At 36.3% G+C, this 24,232-nt stretch overlaps 1 protein-coding gene across 13 annotated transcripts in view; it reads left to right on the top strand.

The window, feature by feature from the left end:
* The window catches only part of GCFC2 (GC-rich sequence DNA-binding factor 2), a 46,343-nt gene extending 34,231 nt beyond the window's left edge, over nt 1-12,112 (top strand). For 12 of the 13 annotated variants that reach the window (XR_011526433.1, XR_011526430.1, XR_011526432.1 and 9 more), the window contains 5 exons: nt 2,707-2,783; nt 4,408-4,474; nt 6,253-6,399; nt 9,117-9,241; nt 10,088-12,112. Coding sequence is in view for 4 of the 13 variants with exons in the window: in XM_070573738.1 (XP_070429839.1) it covers nt 2,707-2,783; nt 4,408-4,474; nt 6,253-6,399; nt 9,117-9,241; nt 10,088-10,205 (534 nt within the window). In the remaining 9 variants the exon portion in view is untranslated. The remainder of the gene's footprint in view (nt 1-2,706; nt 2,784-4,407; nt 4,475-6,252; nt 6,400-9,116; nt 9,242-10,087) is intronic. The other variant, XR_011526436.1, reaches the window with a different exon arrangement.
* Nucleotides 12,113-24,232: the final 12,120 nt, after the last annotated feature.

The following is a 24,232-nucleotide window of genomic DNA, read 5'->3' on the forward strand; positions in this document are numbered from 1 at the left end:
GTATGTGATAAAACTTGATTGTTGGGAGAACTTTTTTTCCACCAGATGTATTTTAATACCTGGAAAAGTTAATGAGCTCAGTTTAAAAACGTGTGAATTTAGGTTTTCTTGTTTTAAACAGTTTATTTGGAAATAATGTCAAACTTACAGAAAAGTCTCATGATTAAAAATAGCATACTCATAGGCCTTTTACACAAATTCACCTATCATTAATATTTTGCCCCATTTGCTTTATTATTTATATACACATGATTTTTATATATATACACATGATTTTTTCTCCTGAACATTTTGAGAGTAAAGTTGCATATTTGCTAAGAATAAGGATAGTATGTTAAATAACCATAGTACAGTTGTCAGTTTCAGTAAATTTAACAATACTTAATCTACCATCCATATTTCACCCTGTCATTTGACTCAGCAACATCCTTTATAGCACTTTTTAGGAACTATTTTTAAGAAACAAAAATTTAGGGGCCGGGCCTGTGGCCTAGAGGTTAAGTTCGACATGCTCTGCTTTGGCAGCCCAGGTTCATTTCCTGGGCGTGGACCTACAGCACTCATTGGTGGCTATGCTGTGCTGGCAACCCATACATAAAATAGAGGAATGCTGGCAACAGATGTTAGCTCAGGGCAAATCTTCCTCAGCAAAAAAAAAAAAAAAATTTAAACAACATGGAAGTATTTGTCAAAGCTGGCATTCAAAATCATTTAAATGAAAGGAGAAAAAAATCAAAGCATTAACTATCTTTTCTAGCACAAACTCTAACTCAGTAATTTACATAAGCTCAGACACTACTTTGTGGACATACTGCCTAGAAAAATGATCTTTATTTTTAAAGAATTCAAAATCTTTAAGAAGTGGAGTAAAAATCGAGTTTTTGATTGTTTTTAATGTTAATTATATATTGATATGTGGCCACTTGAAGAGTATGTTACAGATATTTAAGTGGAAGGAGAAACGACTTCAGTTAGATATACTTTCTATGAAAAAATATATTTGGTTGAATTCCACTTTATGAGTAATTTGGTCAGTACAGGATACATGGCAGCTTAATTTGTGCTACACACATTGTCACTGACTTAAAAAATAACTTTCATTCTAGTGTGTAATAGATTTCTTTTTAAGAATGAGAACAATATCTTATAGAAATTTTGGTAATACATGAAAAAAAATTTAACTCCCCTTTTCATCCTAGTACAAGGACTGGTACAATTGTACAATATTTTTAACCAGCTTATTATTTCAAAGTTATAATCCTAATGGACATGTACATTTGTATCTTACTTCTTCCACTTAATATTATCTCATTAAATCTTTAAATTGGTACAGTCTTCATAACCTTCAAGCTAAGTAATATTTCACGCAATGGGTGGATATAAGATGATGTCCTTAAAAGTCCCTCTGATTGAATATTTTGATTGTTTCCAATTTTTGATATACAAGCAATAAAATGCATTTGCCAAAGTAAATTTACTGCTTCAAAGGGCATTGACAAACCAACAGAGAACCCGTAGCTAGAGTTGATAAAAGCCTTCTAGAAATCGATAAGAGATAGGACCTAATTTAAAAAGAAAAAAAAACGTACATGGACAAGCAGCTTAATTAGATGCTTTGCAAAAGGACATGTCCAAATGGCAGATAAGAATATGAGGATGTGTATCACATTACTTAACAGGAAAATAAAAATAAAAACATAATAAAATATGATAACATACCCACTAGAATTGCAAACATTAAAAAACAAAAAATATGGGGCCGGCCCCGTGGCTGAGCGGTTAAGTTAGTGTGCTCTGCTTCAGCAGCCCAGGGTTTCGCCCATTCGGATCCTGGGCACAGACATGGCACGGCTCGTCAAGCCATGTTGAGGTGGCATCCCACATGCCACAACTAGAAGGACCCACAACTGAAAATATACAACTATGTACCGGGGGGCTTTGGGGAGAAAAAGGAAAAAATAAAATCTTTAAAAAAAAAATACATTTGGGGCTGGCCCCGTGGCCGAGTGGTTAAGTTCGCGCGCTCCGCTGCAGGCGGCCCAGTGTTTCGTTGGTTCGAATCCTGGGCGCGGACATGGCACTGCTCGTCAGACCACGCTGAGGCAGTGTCCCACATGCCACAACTAGAAGAACCCACAACGAAGAATACACAACTATGCACCGGGGGGCTTTGGGGAGAAAAAGGAAAAAATAAAATCTTTAAAAAAAAAAAAAAAAATACATTTTAGTAAGGCTGTGGGGAAACAGGATATCTCATGCACTGCTGGTGGGAATATAAATGGGTTACCACTACTTCAGAAAACAACTTGGAATTCTGTACAAAGTTGAACATACAGACAGGAACTATATTCCAGCAATTCCATTCCTATGTGTTTACCCATTAGAAATCTATGCCCAAGCTAACTAAAAGACATGTCCAAGAACTTGCATAGCAACATTATTTGTAACAGCCCCCAAACTGGAAACCATCTAAACATCTCATCAGTAACATTCATGCAACAGAATTCTGTACAGCTATGAAAATGCACCAACTGCAGCCATATGCAACAACATGGATGAATAAAGTTCTCTTGTACCTAATTGATAACTATTTTAACTCCTGATTCTCTGTGTACAAATTTGCACTATACTGTTAAAATTACCTCTTTTGGTAAATATATTTCTACCTGTGACTATCACTGATGCCTCTAAATTTTTAAATAATAGGATTTACTTAAATCCATTGCTTCAAGAATGAAGAACGCAATAGAAGATGACGTTTTTATTCCTCTATATCCAAAGAGGTGAGAACTGTTAATTTCTAGATTGTATGAAATAGCTAATCATGTAATGCGGATTTAAGAATGTAATGCAAAAGAAACTATATTAAGTGTTTTCAAAATATGCATATACCTATTAGGATGCAAATTGAGATTTCAACAAATATTTCTCAGTCACCTTCTGCATGCCATGTTTGATGCTATTCCTAAGGACATGACGAGTGGCATAGAGTGATTGAAAGCACAGATTCTAGAGCCCAGATTCACCATTACTACATATTTGGCCTTGGGCCTTTCTGTGCGTCAATGTCCTTGTATGTAAAATGGGGCATTAAATTAAGGCCTACATCACAGGACTTTGTAAAGATGAAGACAGTGCTCAGAACAATGCAGGGTACAGAGAAAGCACAGCATGAGGCCCGGAACATCCCTGAGGGGCCAGAAACTGCATCTGTGAATTCTGTATTTATTTTAAATTATGAAACAAGTAGTATTTGATGCATGTTCCTACATTTGCTAAGAAGGCATCAGTTATAGTAATGGATCATGAGCTGAAGCTATCCAGTGAGTACTCACAGGATGGGGGAGCTTTGTGAAGAGACAGAAAGAACTTCTAAGCTTGCTGCTTAATTTGAATCACAAAGAGATGTCTACATGTAAAATTTCTGCCCTGTTAATGTTTCTTTTGTAATGTTTTATATAAGTAATATGTTCACAGGGTTCAAAAGTATGAGTGTATATTTTTAAGAATTTATATTTAAAATGAAAAGTCTTATTCCCTCCCACTCCTGACCTCCATCCACCCACTTTTTGCCCTTCTTCTATTCACATACAATATTGTCTGTGTAATAATAATTACTGTTAGTAATTTTTTTTTACCTTTCCAGAATTTCTTCACACAATTAGAATTAAATATTTATATATGCTGTAATCTTACTTTCTCCTTCTTTCAAAGTATATAGGAAGTATACTGTAAACTGTTGTAACCATTGTCTCGTACCTTACTTTTTTGACTCAGTACATCTTTGAGATCTTCTCCTGTCACCACATAGTAGTTTCCTCGTTCTTTAAGCTGCATAGTATGCTATCATATAGATGTACTGTAACTGATGGACATGTAAGTGTCCCAACAGCGTTGTGAATAATTTTATAGACATCATTCTCTACATGTTCAAGCATGTCTCCAGAAGGCATTCTCAGAAATGGGGTTGCTGGGTCAAAGTGTGCATGCATTTATAATTTTGAGAGATGTCATCAGAGCACCTCTATTTATACTCCATTAAGGCTTAGTTCAGTTGGTTTGAAAAAAAAAAAAAAGTTTTTTGGGGCTGGCCCTGTGGCCAAGTGGTTAAGTCCGTGTGCTCCATTTCAGCGGCCTAGGGTTCGGATCCTGGGCGCAGACATGGCACCACTCATTAGACCATGTTGAGGTGGCATCCCACATGCCACAACTAGAAGGACCCACAACTAATATACAACTATGTACTGGGGGGCTTTGGGGAGAAAAAAAGCAGGAAAAAAAAAGAAGATTAGCAACAGTTGTTAGCTCAGGTGCCAATCTTTAAAAAAAAAAAAAGTTTTTTAAACTCTGGTTCTGAAACATTGTCATTTGCATTTTCTCCTTTCTCTTTCTTTTGTTTCAAATTAGCGCTGTAGAAAACAAAACATCGCCACATTCAAAGTTCCAAGAAAGACGGTTCTGGTCAGGTATAAAGGTAAGCAGAAAAATACAAAAATAACAATAAAATTGTTTTCGTTCAAATCCAGTTAACTTACAGAGTGGAGATCAGCAAACTTCTGTAAAGGACCAGATAGTAAATATTTTAGGCTTTGTAGGCCGTATAGTCTCTGTTGAATTATTCAGCTCTGCCACTGTGGTGCAGAAACAGTCATAGACAATATGTCAGCAGATAAGCATGGCTATGTTTCAATCAAATTTTACTAATGAACACTGAATTTGAATGTCATATTTTTGCATGTCACAAAATATTTTTTTTCAATCATTTAAAAATATACAAACCGTTCTTAGTTCACCAGCTCTACAAAAATAGGCAGCAAGCTGGACTTAACCCACAAGCCATAGTCGGCTAAGCCCTCCTCTAAGAGATGAAAGATGAAGTCATTGCTAGATCAGTGGCAATAGGATGGTAAGGAGACGATGAGTTCAAAAGATGTTTAGTGTGAACTATTGAAAGGACTTGTTGATTAATTCATTTACATGTGAAGAATGTAGGGTGCTCACCAACTTTCTGACTTTGGTAGCCTGCTAGCTTATGATGACATTCTCTGAGGGCATTGGAGGGAATACAGGAACAAGAAAAGGTTTGGGAGGAAGATAGCATCTGTTTTGGAGATGCTGAATTGAAGGTACCTCTGGGACAAATATAGGAATAGAGGTCTAGGAGGCAGTTGGATACATGAGTCTGAATTGCCGGGCACAGATCTGAGCTGGAGATTTGGGAGTGAGCACATGTAGGCAGTGTTTGGAGCGTGGTCACAAATGACCACCTCTGAGATTAGGTGAAGCATGAGAGAAGGCTGAGAACAGAAGAAGAGGGCAGAGAAAGTGGAGTCTTCACAGAAGCCTTAGAATGAATTGTGAAAATTAGAATGGTCACAAGAGAGTGACGTCAAGGAAAGTAAGCAAAGGCTTTTCAAGAATGAAGACAAAGTGTTAAATGCCATCAAAAGGAATTAGGAGAAAGATTGACAGCGTTTATTAGATATGACAATTAGAACATCATAGGTGACCTCAGCAAGAATAGTTGCAATAGGACGAATCAATATTTGTCATGTGGTTGAATCAGGGAAAAGGCTTTCCAGGAAGAGGGAACAACATCCACAATGAGAGAGTGTGAAAGAGCATTGCATCTTAGTACAACTGCATGTAGTTTAGCACTGAGAGTAAGATAGGACTGGAAAGAAAGTGGAAGCACCATAAAATTCACAGAAGATCTGGATTTACAGGAGGGAAAGGCAACCAGTGTTAATTTTATTAGAATTTCTAGTGAATATTTTTACCCAAGTTATCTTCAAACTCACAGGTTATTATTAATCTTCTATATTAGAGAAATGAGGTTCTCAGGTTTGATTTGTTTCTCAAGGTCACACACTGGTAACAGTGGTACTGGCTTTGATGGCAGTGCTTTATGAATCCTGGGGTCTTGTACTTAGTGGCCCCAGGCTCTAGGAGGGTATAGATTGAGGGGGAAGATTACTGATCTGGAAAGACTCTAGTGAGGTTATTTGAGATGGATTTGGGGTGGCCATCCTAAAAATGTGAAAATAGGATGAGCAAATATATGAAGGTTGGAAAGAATCAAGTATTTATTCAGAAATGTTTTCTATTGATTCTAAAATTGACACTTCCAACAGTGGTGATTGTAGTGAGAGTTTAAAAGAGTTTGACCAACATTTTTTGTTTGTTAGAGACTATTACTGTTGTCCTTTGGCGAGAAGGTACATAGTCACTTGATATTTTATTTTATTTTAGCTCTTCCGTAATATTCTTCTTTGGAATGGACTCCTCCCAGATGACACCTTGCAAGAGCTGGGACTAGGGAAGCTGCTAAATCGTTACCTTATTATAGCTCTTCTTAATGCCACACCTGGGCCAGATGTTGTTAAAAAGTGCAACCAAGTAAGTTGTGTAGGGACTGATTCTAATTGCCATCATTTTTTTAAATTCCGTTATTAAAATCTATTTTGTAGCAAAATAATTAAAATTGTGATACGTAATAACAAACAAATCAGTTTAATAGACTAGAAACCCAGAAGCAACCCCTCAATATTTAAAAAAATTAGTATGCTGATTTGAAATATCACCAGTAAGGAAAGGGAAAATTAATAATGATCCTGGGCCAGCTAGTTAACTCTTAACAAAAAGAATGTTTAGATCCTCACTTCTCATTAAATACCAGTATAAATTTCAGGTGAAGTAAAGAAGTGAAAAACTATAAAATATTAAGATAGATGACTGAATCTGATGGTAAGGGAGTCTTTTCTGAACTTAAAAGCTGGAGAAGAAATGATGAAAAAGTAACAGATTTGACAAAAATATAAAACTTCAGTGGATGAAAGAAATTAAACAAAAGGTATCGTGATCATTTGATCGTTATTCAAACTGGAAGATGGGTCCATTGGGCTCACTCTAGTTATTCTTTCTCATGTTGTGTATGTTTGAAATTTTCTATAATAAAAAGGGAGAAAGGGAGTTTCTAAAAATATTGAAAGGGAGTTGAAAACCTGAGAAATAAAGTTATAACAAAGACTAATATCCACATTTAAAAAAGCTCTTTACAAATCAATAAATAATTCAAATATTCTGATTAAAAATGGCCAAAAGACATGCAACAGGTAATTCACTAGAAAAGAATATGGAAAAATAACCTCCAAACATGTGGAAAAGATTAACAGTGCTAATCATCAGAGAAATCCAAATGATACAGTAAGGACATTATTTTGCCTGTTGTGTTGGCAAATTTTTTTGCTGTTGTTATTTTCGTTATAATTCCCATTATTGTCATAATTACAGAGAAACAGTCCCACACCCTTCCAGCGTCACCACTCACCTAGAACGTGTGGGGTGGGGCTCCTGCGAAACAGTCTCTGCTCTAGTGGAAGGAGGCACACAACGCTGGGCACTCTTCTGGCATGACGGATACAAAACCTTAAACGTTCAGACCCTTTCACTTAATTTTACTTGTAGGAATTTACCCTAAGTTAAAAATCAGAGATGCACATACAGATTATAAGTATGAAGGATATTATTGTAGTGTTATTTATAATAGAAGATAGTTGGAAACAACATAAATGTCCCAAAACATGACCACTTATCCAAAAGATAAAAGTTATTTGTTGAACAATTTTTAAGAATATGAGAAAATATTTACTTTATAATATAAATTTTAAAAAAAAACAGTATATAAAATGTTAGCAGTTCTAGCCAACCATGATTTTTCTGACTATGGTTTTTGTATTATGTAGTTTTAAACTCCATTATCTACCAAAGTCTTCAGTCATGATCCCTGTTACGTGTTTCAGGGTCAGTTTAGTCCCCTTTGACCGTAAGGGTTTACTGTGCAGAAGTGGAGGACACCTGACGTTCTCTCCACAGCTGATGACTGGAAAACCAGCCAAGATAAGGCTGCTTTAAGTCCTGGGATCATTTATGGAGGAGCTAGATGGTTCTGTGAGAATTTTATTGAGACTTGTGACACAAAACAAGAAGAAAGCAAGTACAAATGATGTTAAATTCCAAGCCAGTTAAGGGCTGGCTTTAAGACTTTAAAAAAAGAGGTACAATTTTCATAGCAAAACTTGTAGGACTTTCTGCTGTAGGCAGTCAATGTGTCTGCATTTTTTCTGGGTGATAGAAAAGGGTGATTAAGGAATAGGATAAATCTTTTTCTTCAACTATGTTTTCAATGCTGACTGATCAGGCTTAGTGCATTCCAGAACTTTCATCTAACATTTTTAGAACATATGTGAGGTCCATTTTTCCCCCAACTTTTCTGCTTTCTCTAAGTACTGATCTTGATCTTACGAACTGTATCATAACCTGTTAGTCCAACAATTTCTTTGAATAGTATGATCGCAAATGTTTCCTTCATCCTCTTCTCTCCTTTTTATACTGTAAGGAAGTTTCTCTTTGCTTTTGTTATTATGTTAACATTTTCCTGTTTTTACAAAACTTTCCCCCAAATCATATATTACCTTTAGCATAATGCTTTCTTTTTCCAAAAGAAAAGTTGAATGCACATACATTGACTGTTTTTGCTGCCGTGGATATTTAAAGCAGTGTATTTAAGTTAGAAGAAGATCAAAACCATAATTAATTTTTTTTATTCTGTATATCATTGAATCACCTACTTGATTCCTTAACTTCAGTTTGTTTATGTCGATCATACAATAGGTCACCCAGTTTCTTAGTGTGAAATAATGCTAAATGTACATATTTTATAGTTGTGTTGACTAAAAGTGTTTTGTATCTAAGCATTTCTGGTGTTTAGTTGTAAATCACGTCATTTATAGATTTACTGGCTCAGGAATACAGAGTATAGAAAGTCTTACAAGTACCACTGGAGAGTATTCATAGAGAGTAGTCTATTTTAGGTTTTTGCCATTAAAATATGATTTTTTTTAAAGTATATAACCCTTGACTTTTTAAAAAGTATATAAACCTTGACAAAGAAAGGGACAATTCCCAAATTTTATTTAACTGTAAACTATAAAATGGGAGACTAATATGCAACCTGCATGATCACTGTGAGGATTAAATGAGATTATGTTCGCAAAACTCCTTACATGATAGCTGTCATTATTAAAAACCAACCATGTGTTCTGTTTAACAAACAGGTAGCAGCATGTTTACCAGAAAAGTGGTTCGAAAATTCTGCTATGAGAACATCTATTCCCCAGCTAGAAAACTTCATCCAGTGTTTATTGCAATCTGCACATAAATTGTCTAGAAGTGAATTCAGGTAATGCATGTTTTATTTGTATCTCCATAAGCATAGTTCAAGGATTCTATTATATGCTCAGCAATTTTTAGAAATACTTGTTCTTTTAAAAATCTGTTGAAACCCTGTATTACTGTAGAGTTAGTAGATATTTCCATGTGCGACCTTTGGAATCATTCACTATTTTATACTCACACCTCATGCATATTAGTCCATATTTTTAAATGTAAATCTCTTCTAAAATAAGCACTTCCAGAAAACTGTATTACAGGGGAATTTAGAATTAAAACTGTAAATCAGAAGTCTCTTAGTAAGCATGTTTTTGATGTGTTTGTAATTTTCCTGGCCATTTTGAGGTCTCGGCACTTGTTAGGTAGAGTCTGTGACCTGGTGTTTACCCAGCAGTAGCTGGATCTCTGTTTGAATGTCTCATTCACAGCACTAGATACGTAGGGGCTTAAGTACCAGTGGTGTACTGGTAAACCACTTCTCTTTAAAAAAAATTTTAAAAGCCCAGATTTGTAGCATTTGGGGTAAATACTCCCAGTGAGGCTCCCACCGTAATAGCCCACAAAGCTGGTAGCAGCACACCGCAACTGAAATTTCTGATGGTAGATTTGCTCTGTGCTTTTCTGCTTTTTATAGTCATTCACATTAAAATTTGCTAGAATATATCCACTAATAAATAGTCTGTATTTAAACGTTATAATTTATGTGGAAAAGGTAGTGTCTGAATATTTTATGCTATTTTAAAATGATATTGACTTAAGATAAAGTTGTTTTTTTTCAGATTAACATCTGATGATTCACTGTATTCTCATACATTACATTTTTAAGGAGGAAGATGCTTTTTGTTTTCTTTTTCAGGGATGAAATCAAAGAAATAATTCTTATTCTGGTGAAAATAAAAGCTCTGAATCAAGCAGAATCCTTCATAGAAGAGTATCACCTCGACCATCTGAAATCAGTCATTAAAGAAGTTTGAGTGAACTTTACAGGAAAGTACTAAAATGAAATTTTAATATAGTCACACTAGGCGCCTTTGCTTGGAAAACAAAAAGCTGGTGCCTCTTCTTAATTCCCAGTGATGGAGAGGAGGATTTGCCAAGAGAAGGCAGGACTCCGGCCCTCCATTTCCTTCCCTTTCTGCTCTCATGAAAGGCTGCCCCGCTGACTGCAGTGTTTGCAGGAATGAAGCTCACGGGAGTGCTAAGAGTTTCACGTGTTCCCTTTGATTCTTTGGACTTCTTTTCTGACTTCAGAGGAGTCGGAGAACCCTTGCCTGTAGCTGTTCTGGCTTGGGTGAGTCTTCTGTCCTGATCCATGAAACCATCTCTTAGTTCTCTTCATTTTAACTATCTCTATTTACAAATAAGTTAAAATGGAAATCTTAATTGGGATGATTTATTTGTTAAGTATGAACTGATTGAGGCATTTTAAGGCTTTTGGTAACTAATGATTGTGAGATTGTCCTTCAGAAATCTCTACCAGTGTATTGTACCCATGAATCCCCATCAGCAGTAGGTATTTTTTTTTTTAAACTCATTGCAAATTTAATAGGTAAAAAAATCTTACTTTTTTTGGCTATTAGAAAATGAATACTTGGGGCTGGCCCTGTGGCACAGCGGTTAAGTGTGCACGTTCCGCTTCGGCGGCCCGGGGTTCGCTGGTTCAGATCCCGGGTGTGGACATGGGACTGCTTGGCACGCCATGCTGTGGTGGGCATCCCACATACAAAGTAGAGGAAGATGGGCATGGATGTTAGCTCAGGGCCAGTCTTCCTCAGCAAAAAGAGGAGGATTGGTGGCAGATGTTAGCTCAGGGCTAATCTTCCTCAAAAAAAAAATAATAAAGGGAAATGAATACTTGTTTTTTGGCCATTTGTAATTCTTTTTGAAATATCCATTCATCTTTTTCTTATAAATTTGTAAGAGCTTTATATTTTAAAGATATTGTTGTTTGCCTGTCCTATGTTACAGTTTCCCTCATTTGCCATTTTTCTTTTAACTTTGGGTATGATGTTTTGGTGTACTGAGTCATTACTTCTTAGGTAGTACTCTTTTTTGTTGATTTTTGTCATTGGTGGTAAGCTTAGACAGGAAACAGATATTTTAAATACTCGAACATGTGATTCATTTTCTGATAAAATGATTGTATGATTAAGAAAGTCTCCCCAGTGGCCTAGTGGTTAAGTTCAGTGTGTTCCACTTTGGTGGCCTGGCTTCAGTTCCCAGCCAGGGACCTACACCACTCTGTTAGTGGCCATGCTGTGCTGGCAGCCCACATACTGAAAAATAGAGGAAAATTGGCACATCTTACACAGCAAAAAAAGAAAGAAAGAAAGTCTAAGGCAAGGTAATTGAATCAGAAAGAAATTGAGAAAAATTTTCAAAGTGAGTGTTTACTAGTAATTTTTCTTAAATCTGTTAAATAACTTGAGGGCAACCCCAAATATATATTTTGCAAATTGTTGCCCAAAAGATAATCAGGAAAAAGCCGGTTATATTGTAGGATTTGAGCAAGTGGCCTCTGACATTATCCCCTCTAGTTTTGAAGCTTCATATATTTTAACAAATTGCTTTGTTATTTCTGCTTCATTGAAGACTGATGATTCACTGGTATAAAGAGTTTTTTTTAGGTACACAAATTATACAGGAATAGGATCTTATCTAGAAAACTCAAGCCTTTGCTAAAAAGCATTTAGCATTCCTACCCAATTATTGTTCCCAGAGGTAACTGTTTTCATTTTAATGTTATCCTTTCAGACCTTTTCTCTATTTACAAAATTGTATATATACACACACACAGCTTTGTTTTTTAAATAAATGGCCAATACTTTATTGCATATGAAATTATATTTTTTTACCATTAAAGTACACATTTGGAGATTTCCTTCTGAATTTTGCATTTTTAATTAAAGGTGTGTTGGATGTCTTCCATTTTTAACTTGGGCAGAGAGATTGCTCTTGCTTTTAGTAGAATGGAAAATATTAGAACTACTTCCAAAACGACAAGTTGATTTTAAACTCCACTGGTTTTCAACTAAATTTCATTATGCTTGCTCAAGTGAATGTCAAGATTTTTATCCAACATACAGTCATGTGTTGCTTAATGAGGGGGATACATTCTGAGAAATGCATCACTATGCAATTTTGTAGTTGTGTGAACATCATAGACTGTCCATACACAAACCTAGATGGTGTAGGCTACTACACACCAAGCCTAAATGGTACTAATCTTAGGAGACCACTGTCATATATGCGGTTTGTCACTGACCAAGACCTTATTTATGCAACACATCACTGTACTGTAATTGAGCGTATTCAAAAAACATTTGTGAAGCTTAACCCTAATCATCAGTGCACAATTCTTTTTTTGTCCTGTCACTGTGAAATGGTTGGAATGAAGGAGAGGAACGCAACTAGCAAGAAAAAAACTTTAACAACTCATCTCACACCTCAATTCTTTCCCTGGATTTTTTCAGCTTTTTGTTCACATAAACAATGTGAAATTATTACAGAATCAGATGACTTCTTTAAACATTTTTAATGATGGCTGTTAGGAACCCAAATGGCCATGAAAAAACACCTCTAAACAATTGATTTTTGCATTTCTTAGACCTGTGACAAAATAATATTTATATAGATGACTCCTAATAAATACCGTAAGTGATACAAAACTTGAAAAAATACCACAGGAAAAGAAAATAACTGACCAATATGCCTCATAAACATAGAAATAAAAGTCCTCAAAATATTAGCAAATTGAACCCAGCAATGTATAAAAAGGATAATAATAATACATCATGACCAAATAGGGTTTATTCTGGGAAGGCAAGGTTGGTTTAACATTAGAAAGTTAATCAGTATAATTCACCTCACAAACAGAATAAAAGAGGCAAACTCTGTGGTCCTCTCAATGACTACAGAAAAGGCATTGGACAAAATTCAACACCCCCTCTCACAAGACAAAAAGTAGGAATATAAATTTCTCAATCTGATAGTGATCATCTGCAAAAAAACACCTACACTTATACTTAATGGTGAAATAGTAAAGCAAGGATGTCTGCTCTCACCATTTCTGTTCAACACTGTTCTGTAGGTCCTAGCCATAAAGTCAAGAAAAAGGCATAAAGATTGAAATGCAAGATTAAGACGTCATTGTTCACAAATGACCTGATTGTTTACATAGAAAACCTTTCGTACTCTACAAAACAAAAAAAGAAGTCAACCAGAACTAATAAATGAATTTAGCAAGATCTTACAAAAATCAAAACCCCGGGGGCATGCTAGCAATCTGATTAATTGGAAACCTAAATTTTAAAAACATGTCAGTAGCAACAAAAAACATCAAATACCTAGGAAGACTGCAAGACTTCTGCACTGAACACTACAAAACTTTGCTGAGAATGAAAACCTACATAAAAGGAGAGACATAGCATGTTCATGAATTAGAAAACTCAATTTTGGGTTAAGGTGTCTGTTCTCCCTAAATTGGGATTTATATTTACGCAATCCCTATCACAATTCCCTCAGGCTTTTAAAAAAAATAGACTGATTAAAATATATTAAAATTAATGTGAAAGTGCAAAGGCCTTAAAATAGCCAAATCAATCTTGAAAAGGAAGAACAAATTGGAAAACTCAATCTATGTGATTTCAAGACTAACTATAAAGCTACAGTAATCAAGACTGTGGTATTAGGATAAGAATAGATTAATATATCAATGGAACAGAATCAAGAGTCCAGAAACAGACCTACACATATACAATTTTTGACTGAGGTGCCAGGTTAATTCAGTGGGAAAAGGAAAGTTTTTATAACAATATTGGTGGAACAACTGCTTATCTGTGTGAAAGAAAATGAGTCTTGATCCTTATTTTCTATACAAATACACCAAAAAAAATAGAGATAGGTCATAGATCTAAATGTTAAAACTCAGAAACAAAAGCTTGTAGAAAAAAACAGAATATCTTTGACCTTGGAGTAGGTAAACATTTCTTGAGTAGGACAAAGAAAGCAGTAACCAGGAGAGAAAAAAGACAACAAAATTTAAAATTTATGCAACAGTATTCATCTTAGGTCCTTTGGGAAGAACAAATTAAAGCCAAATACCATTTCACATCCACTAGGATGACCAAAAAAGACTAACATCAACAAATGCTGGCTAGAATGTGAAGCCACTGGAACACTCATAAATACTGACCAAGTGTAAAATGGAACCACCACTTTGGGAAACCATTCAGCAGTTTCTTATTAAACATTCACATACCATACAACTCAGTAATTCCACTCCTAGGCATTTCCCCAAGAAAATACTATGTTTACAAAAAAGCTTGTACAGGAATGTTGATAGGAGCTTTATTAATAATAGCCCAAAACTGAAACAGAATGGATAAACTGAATTAGAAATGAACTAATGAATGCAATAAGTAAATCTCAAAAACATTATTAGTTAGAAAATAATACATACTTTATGATTCGATGTATATTAAATATAAGAACAGACAACATCTAAAATGATGGGAGAATGAAAGGAGACACAAAGAAGCTTTCAGTACTGATGGAAACGCTCTATAGCTTGATTTGCATGGTGGGTACATGGGTGTATTCAGGTATTAAAAACTCGAACAGAAAACTTAAGATCTGTGTATTTTGTACATTATGCATCAAATTTTTAAAATACCTTATAGGTCAGACAAGTGTCTAGAATAGTGAACTATCTCTGACAGTGTTACCAATAGTCTGAGCACCACTGAAGACCACACTAAATGACCCTTCATGATACTGTTTCAGAGGTCATCAGTGGATGTTAACTGAGGACAACTGATAGGGATAGCCAGAGATATTTTTGTTTTTAAATACCCAGTCCATTAGACCAGTGGTTCTTAACCCCTTTTCTGCCCAAACAAACCTAAAGCTAGCAAATTTCCATCATGAACAGAGCCTTAGAATGACTGCACTGGATTATTTCATGTTAGGGATTCAGTATAAGCTGCTAACCAGAAGTGTCCCAGCAAGATTCTGTAAGACAATCATTAACACTAAATTATGTTGACAGTATTCTCTTAAACATTCAAGGCTCATAGAGTTAGTCCAGAGAAATGTGAATTAATGTTTGTTAATACAGATTTCATAGGCTTTTTATTAAATGTCAAAAGAGCATTCAGGTTGACTATTCATTTGAATATTTTCATGTAAATAGTTGCATGACAGAATTAAATGCCTATAGATCCACAGTTCCCAAACTGTGCCGAGATGCCCTAGGTCACCCCTGTGAACTCACAGAGGCATTGTAGTACATTTTACATTGTCAAGGGGGACAGCAGTACTTGACACCCATCAGAAACCACTGGAACTTACAGCTCAAGGTTTTCCAGCTTCAGCATTCGATCGTGTTACGTTACTCTAGAAGACAGGTATTTGTGAAGCTGGGTTTTCAGAGGTTGCTGTGATATAAAGCAAGTACCCGTGAGATGCCATGTGGAACAGGAAGAGTGGTAGTGTCCAGTCTGATTCCAAGGTTTAGTAAATTACTTAGAGGCCAACAGATACACACATCCTAATTTGTGATTATGATTTAAGGATGCATGCAAAAAAAATTTTTTTAATTTATCTGTATTATTTTAAAATGTTTGGACCTAAATGGTTAATACATGGCACTAAGTGTTTCTTTTGGCCTAGGCGGTGTCCTTTAAAAATTTCTGCAAAACTAAGGGCTCTGTGAAGTGAGAAAGTTAGAACCACTGATAGCTCGTTCATTGAAAAATGCAGAATGTTCCTAGATGCATTTGGACTTCTTAAGGCTAGTCATAAAGGAAGACATAGGATAAACACTTCACTATTGTGCTCTAATTTTCAGGAACACATCCAGGACTTTTAAATCATAAAAGGCTATTACAGATAACTAAATTGTATAAATATCTGGCTGTTAGGGTGACTAGCCATCCTAGTTTGCCAGGACTAAGGGGTTTCCCAAGATGCAGGATGTTCAGTGCTGAAATTGGGGAAGTCTCCAGCAAACTAAGACAAGGTGGTCACATTCTACTGCCTTCACTGAAAACAGTAGCTGGGCATTTTGGTTAGCTGCCTAATTTAGAGCAAAATGACCTGCCTTGAATTTCATCTCTGTTCTGCTGTTCCTATGGGAGGCAGGATGTTAAGTGCAATTGTTCTCACAACTAGCTGTACATCAGAATCACATCAGGAGCTTTTTAAAACCCTAACACCATCCCCCACCTTCCTATCATATTCTGATACAGTCTGGGGACTTTTTTTAAACTGATTTTAAAAGAGCTCTGACTCAGACACTTCTGAGTTTTAACATTAGCCTCCCCACCTATCTCCTGTGCCACTTTAGATAAGCTGCCTACCTCCCCGGAGTGATCTCATTTGTAAAACAGTAAAAGCACCTGTCTCACAAGGATTTTGTGAACATTAAGGGACATGAGATGCCTTGCAAGTGTCTGGAATATAGGAGCCCTTCTATTGGGCACAGACTGGCCTATCCCAGAAACTGAATATTTATATATATATATATATCATTTTTCTATTTCTAATAGGAAAAATAACTTTTTGAATTCTGAGTTATACAAAAGACTCGGAGTTCTTTATTTTAAGCTAATAATTGTCCAACCACAGTGCTAAAGGGAGATCTAAACACAACACACACACGAGTAGAATGATGGAGTAGGCAGATCCACGATCTTGTTCTTCCACAGAAAAATTGAAAACCAAGCAGGAACAGTCACAACCAACTTTTTTAGAACTCTAGAAAAGTCAAAAGTTTATAACAATGAAGCAAAAACTGAATCAAGAAAAAGGCAACTTTAAAATGGAAAGAAGTCACCAAAATGGTGACATAGGTCTTTACAGACTTCGCTCCCCATCGCGAGAACAACTAATAAGTATTAGTGGACAAGATACCACTGAGAAAATCCTAGAACACAGGGGTGAGGCTAAAGCACCCCCCAGCACCACAGACACCAGGATGGACTGCATTAGAAGGGTAAGGGGACCGGCTACACGCTGGCCACGTTGCCCGTCCCCGCAGCCAGGCCAGCACCACGCCAAGAGGTCTCCTGCCTGTGCCTATCATTCCTCCCGTGGGAAGAGACCCCAGGGTGGACATCTAGCTCCCCCAGCATTGTTGGCTGATTTTTGGAAGTCCAACTCCGGTCTTACCTCACACGGAGAGCCTAGTCAGAACACCTGGAAGCTGCGTAGCCCAGGCAGAGAGTACAGCAGGCAATGCCAACTGTCTGTAGAGCAAAGCCAGTGACACCATTCAGCCAGAGCACTTTGGGTGTGGGTCTGCTTGAGTCAAGACCACAAAGAGCTTTTCCAGGCTTGGAGTTGGTCACCCTGCTCTGCCCAGGCAGAGGAGCTAATTCATAAACCCACTCACTGCTGAGTGTAAGTAGCTTCTGGTCCCTCCTAAGCAGAAAGCCTAACTAGGAACACATGGGAGGCTGCTTGGCACTGGATCACCTAATCCACCTGGGCAGGAGAGCTAATTCATAGGCCTGCCCACTTCTGAGTATAGTTCCCGGCCCCATCTGACCAGAAGGCCCGGCCAGAACAACTGGAAAACTGCATAGCCCAGCAACATGCCAGCAGAGACTCTGGCAAGCACAGCTGATTGTCCTCAGGGAAAGCCAGGCGCCCTGTTTGGCCAGGGAACTTGGGGCACAGCTCAGCTTGAGTCAAAACTGCAAAGGGCCTTGTTGACCTTGGATCTGGTTTTGTCAAGCCACCCAGCAGGGAAACTAATTAATTCTTAGCCTCACCCATAGTTGAATACACGCTTCAGCCCTTCCAACCAGAGAACCTATCCAGAGCACGTGGGAAGCTACCTACCCTATCCAGCAGCATGCCTACTTTGGCTCTTGAACAGGGAGTACAGCCCACAGCTTGCCCTACCTGCAGAGCAAAACTGGTGGCCCCATCTGGCCAGGAAATTCAGTGGACCCAAATCAACACAATTACAAATGAAGAGGAGACATTAAAACTGATACCATATACCGGGGCCAGCCCAGTGGCATAGTGGTTAAGTTCACATGCTCCAGTTCAGCGGCCTGGGGTTCCCAGGTTTGGATCCTGGGTACAGACCTACACACTGCTCATCAAGCCATGCTGTGGCAGCATCCCACATGCAAAACAGAGGAAGACTGGCACAGATGTTAGCTCAGGGACAATCTTCCTCAAGCAAAAAGAGGAAGACTGGCACAGATGTTAGCACAGAGCTAATCATCCTCACCAAAAACAAAATACAAAAAACTAAATACCATATAAATACAAAGGATCATAAAAAACTATGAACAAATATATGCCAATAAACTGGACAACCTAGATCAAATGGGAAAATTCTTAGAAACATACAACCTACCAAGACTGAATCAGGAAGAAATAGAAAATCTGAACAGACCAATTACTAGTAAGGAGATTAAATCAGCAATCAAAAATCTCCCGAAGAATAAAATCCCAGGACCAGATATCTTCACTAGTAAATTTTACCAAACATTTAAAGAAAAAGTAATGCCAATACTTCCCAAACTCTTCCAAAAAATCAAAGAGGAGAAAACACTCCCAAACTTATTTTATGTGGCCAGCATTACCGTGATATCAAAGTCAGAAAAGGACACTACAAGAAAAGAAAATTACAGGCCAGTATCCCTGATGAATAGAGATGCAAAAATATTCAATAAAACACTAGCAAACCGAATTCTGCAGCACAATAAAAAGATCATTCACCATAATCAAGTGGGATTTATTTCTGGGATTCAAGGATGGTTCAACAGACACACAAATCAATAAATGTGATATACCACATTAACAGAATTAAAGAAAAAGATCATACGATCATCTCAATAGATGCAAAAAAGCATTTGACAAAATTAACATCTGTTCATGATAAAAACAAATTACATATAGAAGAAACATATCTCAACATAATAAAGGTCATAATGACAACCCCACAGCTAACATCATATTCAATGGTAAAAGGTTGAAAGCTTTTCCTCTAAGATCAGGAACAAGATAAGGGTGCCTACTCTCACCGCTTCTATTCAACGTAGTATTGGAAATCCTAGCCAGAGCAATTAGGCAAGAAAAAGAAATAAAAGGCATCAGAAATGGAAAAGAAGTCATCAAATTAGCTGTATTGGCAGATGACATGATTTTATATATAGAAAACCCTCAAGACTCCACCAAAAAACTCCTAGATCTAATCAACAAATTCAGCAAAATTGGAGGATACAAAATTTATGTACAAAAATCAGTCGAGTTCCTACATATTAACAATGAATTATCTGAAAAATAAAGAAAGAAAACAATCCCATCTACAATAGCATCAAAAACAATACAAATACTTAAGAATAAATTTAACCAAGGAGGTGAAAGATCTGTTCACTGAAAACGAGGCGCTGGTGAAAGAAGTCGAAGACAACCATAAAGATAAAGATATTGTGTATTCATGGATTCGAAGAATTAATAGTTAAAAATGCCCAAAGCCATCTGTAGATTCAATGCAATCTCTATCAAGATTCCAGTGGCATTTTTTACAGGAGAAAAAACGATCCTAAAATTTATATGGAACCCAAATATGCCAAATTGCTGAAGAAATACTGAGAAAGGAGAACAAAGCAGGAGGCATCACACTTCCTGATTTTAAGCAATGTATAAAACTATAGTAGTCAATACAGTATGATACTGACATAAAAACAGACATAGACCAATGGAACAGAATTGAGAACTCAAAAATAAACCCACACACATATGGTCAACTACCATTTGACAGGGCAACCAAGAATACTTAATGGAGAAAAGACAGTCTCTGGGAAAAATTAATAGTCACATGTAAAAGAATAAAACTAAACCCCTATCTTTCACCACTCACAAAAATTAACTCAAAATGGATTAACGACTTAAATGTAAGATTGGAAATGGTAAAACTCCTAGAAGAAAACATAGAAAAACCACTCCTTGACATCAGTTTTGGCAGTGGTATTTTGGATATAACACCTAAAGCACAAGCAACAAAATACAAAATAAACAAGTGGGACCACATCAAACTAATAAGCTTCTGCACAGCAAAACAAAAACAATCAACAAAATGAAAAGACAACTTACTTGCAGAATGAGAAAAAATATTTGCAAATGCTATATTTGATAAGGGGTTAGTATCCAAAATATAGAGAGAACTCATATACTCAATAGCAACACAACAAGTAATCCAATTAAAAAATGAGCAAAGGACCCAAATAGATATTTTTTCAAAGAAAATAGACTAATGGCCAACGGGTACCTGAAAAAGTGCTCAACGTCACTAAGCATTAGGGAAATGCAAATCAAAACCACAATGAGATATCACCTCACAGCTGTCAGAATAGCTATCATCCAAATGACGAGATAAATGCTGGCAAGGACATGGAGGAAAGAGAACCCTTGTGCACCATTGGTGGGATTGTAAATTGGTACAGCCACTATGGAAAACAGTATGGAAGTTCCACAAAAAATTAAAAATAGAATACCATGTGATTCAGCAATTCTACTTCTTGGTAGGTAGAATGAAAATTCTTCTGGTTAGAGATGAAAACACTATGTCAAAGAATTATCAGCACCCCCATGTTCATAGCAGCATTATTTACAATAGCTAAGACACAGAAACTACCTAACTGTCCATTGAAAATGAATGGATAAAGAAGTTGTGATATATATAAATATATATATGTATATATGTAAATAATATACATATTATTCAGACATAAAAAAAGAAGGAAATCCTGCAACATGGATGGATTTTGAGGGCATTATGCTAAGTGAAATAAGTCAGAAAAAGACAAATACTATATGATGTCACTTGTATGTGGAACCAAAACAAATGAACAAACGAAAACTCGTAGAAAAAGAGATCATATTTGTGGTTATCAGAGGCAGTGGGTGGGGGCTGGGGAAATTCAGTGAAGGTGGGCAAAGATACAACCTTCCGGTTACAAGACAAATAAGTACTGGGGATATAACGTACGGGATGACTATAGTTAACATGGCTGTATGGTCCACTTTAAAGGTGTTAAGAGAGTAGATTCTAAGAGTTCTCATCACCAAGAAGAAAAAACCACTTTTTTCTTTTTTGTATATATATGAGATGATTGATATTAACTAAACTTATTGTAGTAACCATTTCACAATATATGAAACTCAAATCATTGTGCTGTACACCTTAAACATACACAGTGCTGTATGTTAATTATATCTCAGTAAAACTGGGTGGAGGGGGAAAAAATGGGAGGAAAGCTTTGTTGCATGTTTCCTTGCCCTTTCCCAACTCCTCCTTGATGCAGCAGCAGTCTTTAAAATGGCAGCCACATTCTCAGTGTTGGATCTTGGACCCTGTTTCTAGAGGAAGCAGAGAAGACCTTATTCACAAATCATTGTTTATGTCTATTCTAGACTATCTGTGGGCTACCCAAAGGACTGAAGCAAAACACTCATCTCTTTTGTCTGACCTAAAACTCAGGCCAGAAAAGCAGCAGGCATTGCTTGAAAACAGCGTAAGGCAAACTAACACACAAATGCCTGCGTCAAAAGATTATGGTTGAGATTCACAGTAGGACCACCTAAGACCTGGGAGAAAAAGCTGGGTGGGGGTAGTTACCTTGGGAAATTAGGATATTTGACAGCATGTATAGAGAAATTTAGAAAGCCACATGTATGTCCAGAGTAAGAAGCATGCTCAGAAAAGACCTGAGAAGCCCCTAAGTTTTCAACTCAGGCTAATTGCTAGGTTTAGTGCAAGCCCGGATAAGTATTGAGGGAGTACCCTAAGAAAGAAACAATCTGTAAAGACTGGGAGGGGTGTGTTGGTTTTACCTTCCAGCTTTCAAGGAAATCTGTGAAAACACAAGTTAAGGAACAGACTTCAGTGACCACACACCTAGGAATACATTCTTTGTAAAAACAGTTTGGACATGTCAGTAAACAAATGGACTACTATGGTCCAATAATCAAAATAAAGCAAACCTTGAGGAAGAAGGAGAAATCTGACTTCCAAAATCACATTATAATATTTAAATATCCAGTTTTTAACCAAAAAAAAAGCACAAGACATTCAAAGACACAGGAATGTATGGCCATTCAAAGGAACAAAATAAATAGAAACCATCTCTGAAGAAGCACAGACATCAGAATTAACAGACAAAGGCGTTGAAACAACTGTCTCAAATATACTCAAAGAGCTAAAGAAAAACGCGACAAAGAACTAAAGGAAATTAGAAAAGGAACAGATGAACAAAACAAGAATATCAATCAACACATAGAAATCGTAAAAAAGGAACCAAACAAATTCTGAGGCTGAAGGGTACAATACTTGAAATTAAAAATCCACTAGAGAAATTCAACAGCCAATTTGAGCAGACAGAAAAAAGAATCAGCAAACTTGAAAACAGGACAATTACAATAATCAAGTATGAGGAGCAGAAGGAAAAAAGAATAAAGAAAAGTGAACGCAGCCTCAGAAAGTGATGGGACACCACCAAACAGACCAACATATGCATTATGAATCCCAGAAGGAGAGAGAGATAAAGGAGCAGAATGAATATTTGAAGAAGTAACAGCCAAATATATTCAAAATTTGATGAAATGCATGAATCTGCAAATCTAAGAATCTCAATGAACTTCAAGCAGCATAAATTCAAGGAAGCCCACACCAAGATGTATTATAATCAAAGTGTTGAAAGACAAAGGCAGACAGAATCCTGAAAGCAGCAAGAGAGAAGCAATTCCTCATGATCAAAGGATCCTCAATAAAATTAACAGCCAATTCTCATCAGAAACCATGGAGACCAGAAGGCTGTGAGATGACATATTTAACATGCTAAAAGAAAAATATTGTCAACCAAGAATTCTATATTGCAAAACTGTCCTTCAAAAATGAGGGAGAAATAAAGACATTGCCAGATAAATAAAAGCTGAGGGAGTTCATTGCAATTAGTCCTGTCCTATAAGAAACGCTAAAGGGAGTACTTCAGGCAGAAATGACACTAGACATAGGTAACTTGAATCTGTATGAAAAAATAACGATCTCCAGTAAAGGTAAACACATGGAGAAATAAAAAAGCTCGTATTATTGTAATACTGTTTTGTAACCACTTTGTATCTCCTACATGATTTAAAATACATATGTATACAAAATAATTATAAATCTGTGTTACTAGGCACACAATATACAAAAGATGTAATTTGTGACATCAATAACATAAAGGGAGAACAGACCCTCATAGGAGTAAAGTTTTTGTAATGCTATTGAAGTCAAATTGGTATCAATTCAAACTAAACTGTTATAAATTTAAGATGTTAAATTTAATCTTCACAGTAACCACAAAGAAAACATTTAACAAATACACAGAAAAGGAAACAAGAAGGGAATGAGAATGTTTCACTACAAAAAATCAACTTAACACAGAAGAATGCAGTAACGGAGAAAATGAGAGAAAAAATGGTATAAGACATAAAGAAAACAAATAACAAAATGGCAGAAGTCCTTCCCTATACCAATTACTTTAAAAGTAAATGGATTAAACTCTCCAAACAAAAGACAGAGATTGGCAAGATGGATAAAAAACAAACAAAAACACATGATCCAGCTATATGCCACCAACAAGAGACTAACTCCAAAGGCACAAATATGTTGAAAGTGAAAGGATGGAAAAAAAATATTCGTGTAAATAGTAACCAAAAGAAAGCAGGGATGGCTACACTAATATCAGACAAAACAGACTGTTAAGCCAAAAATTGTTACAAGAAACAAAGAAGGATATTATAGATTAATAAGTCAATTCATCAAGAAGATATAATAAATATAATTTATGCACCAAATAACAGAGCCCCAAAATATATGAAGCAAACACTGACAGAATTAAAGGGAGAACTAGATAGTTTTACAAGGATAGTTGGAAACTTCAATACTCCACTGTCAAAAATGGATAAAACATTTAGACAGAAGATCAACAAGGAA

This window comes from Equus przewalskii, chromosome 14, assembly GCF_037783145.1.
Source record: "Equus przewalskii isolate Varuska chromosome 14, EquPr2, whole genome shotgun sequence".
Lineage (NCBI taxonomy): Eukaryota > Metazoa > Chordata > Mammalia > Perissodactyla > Equidae > Equus > Equus przewalskii.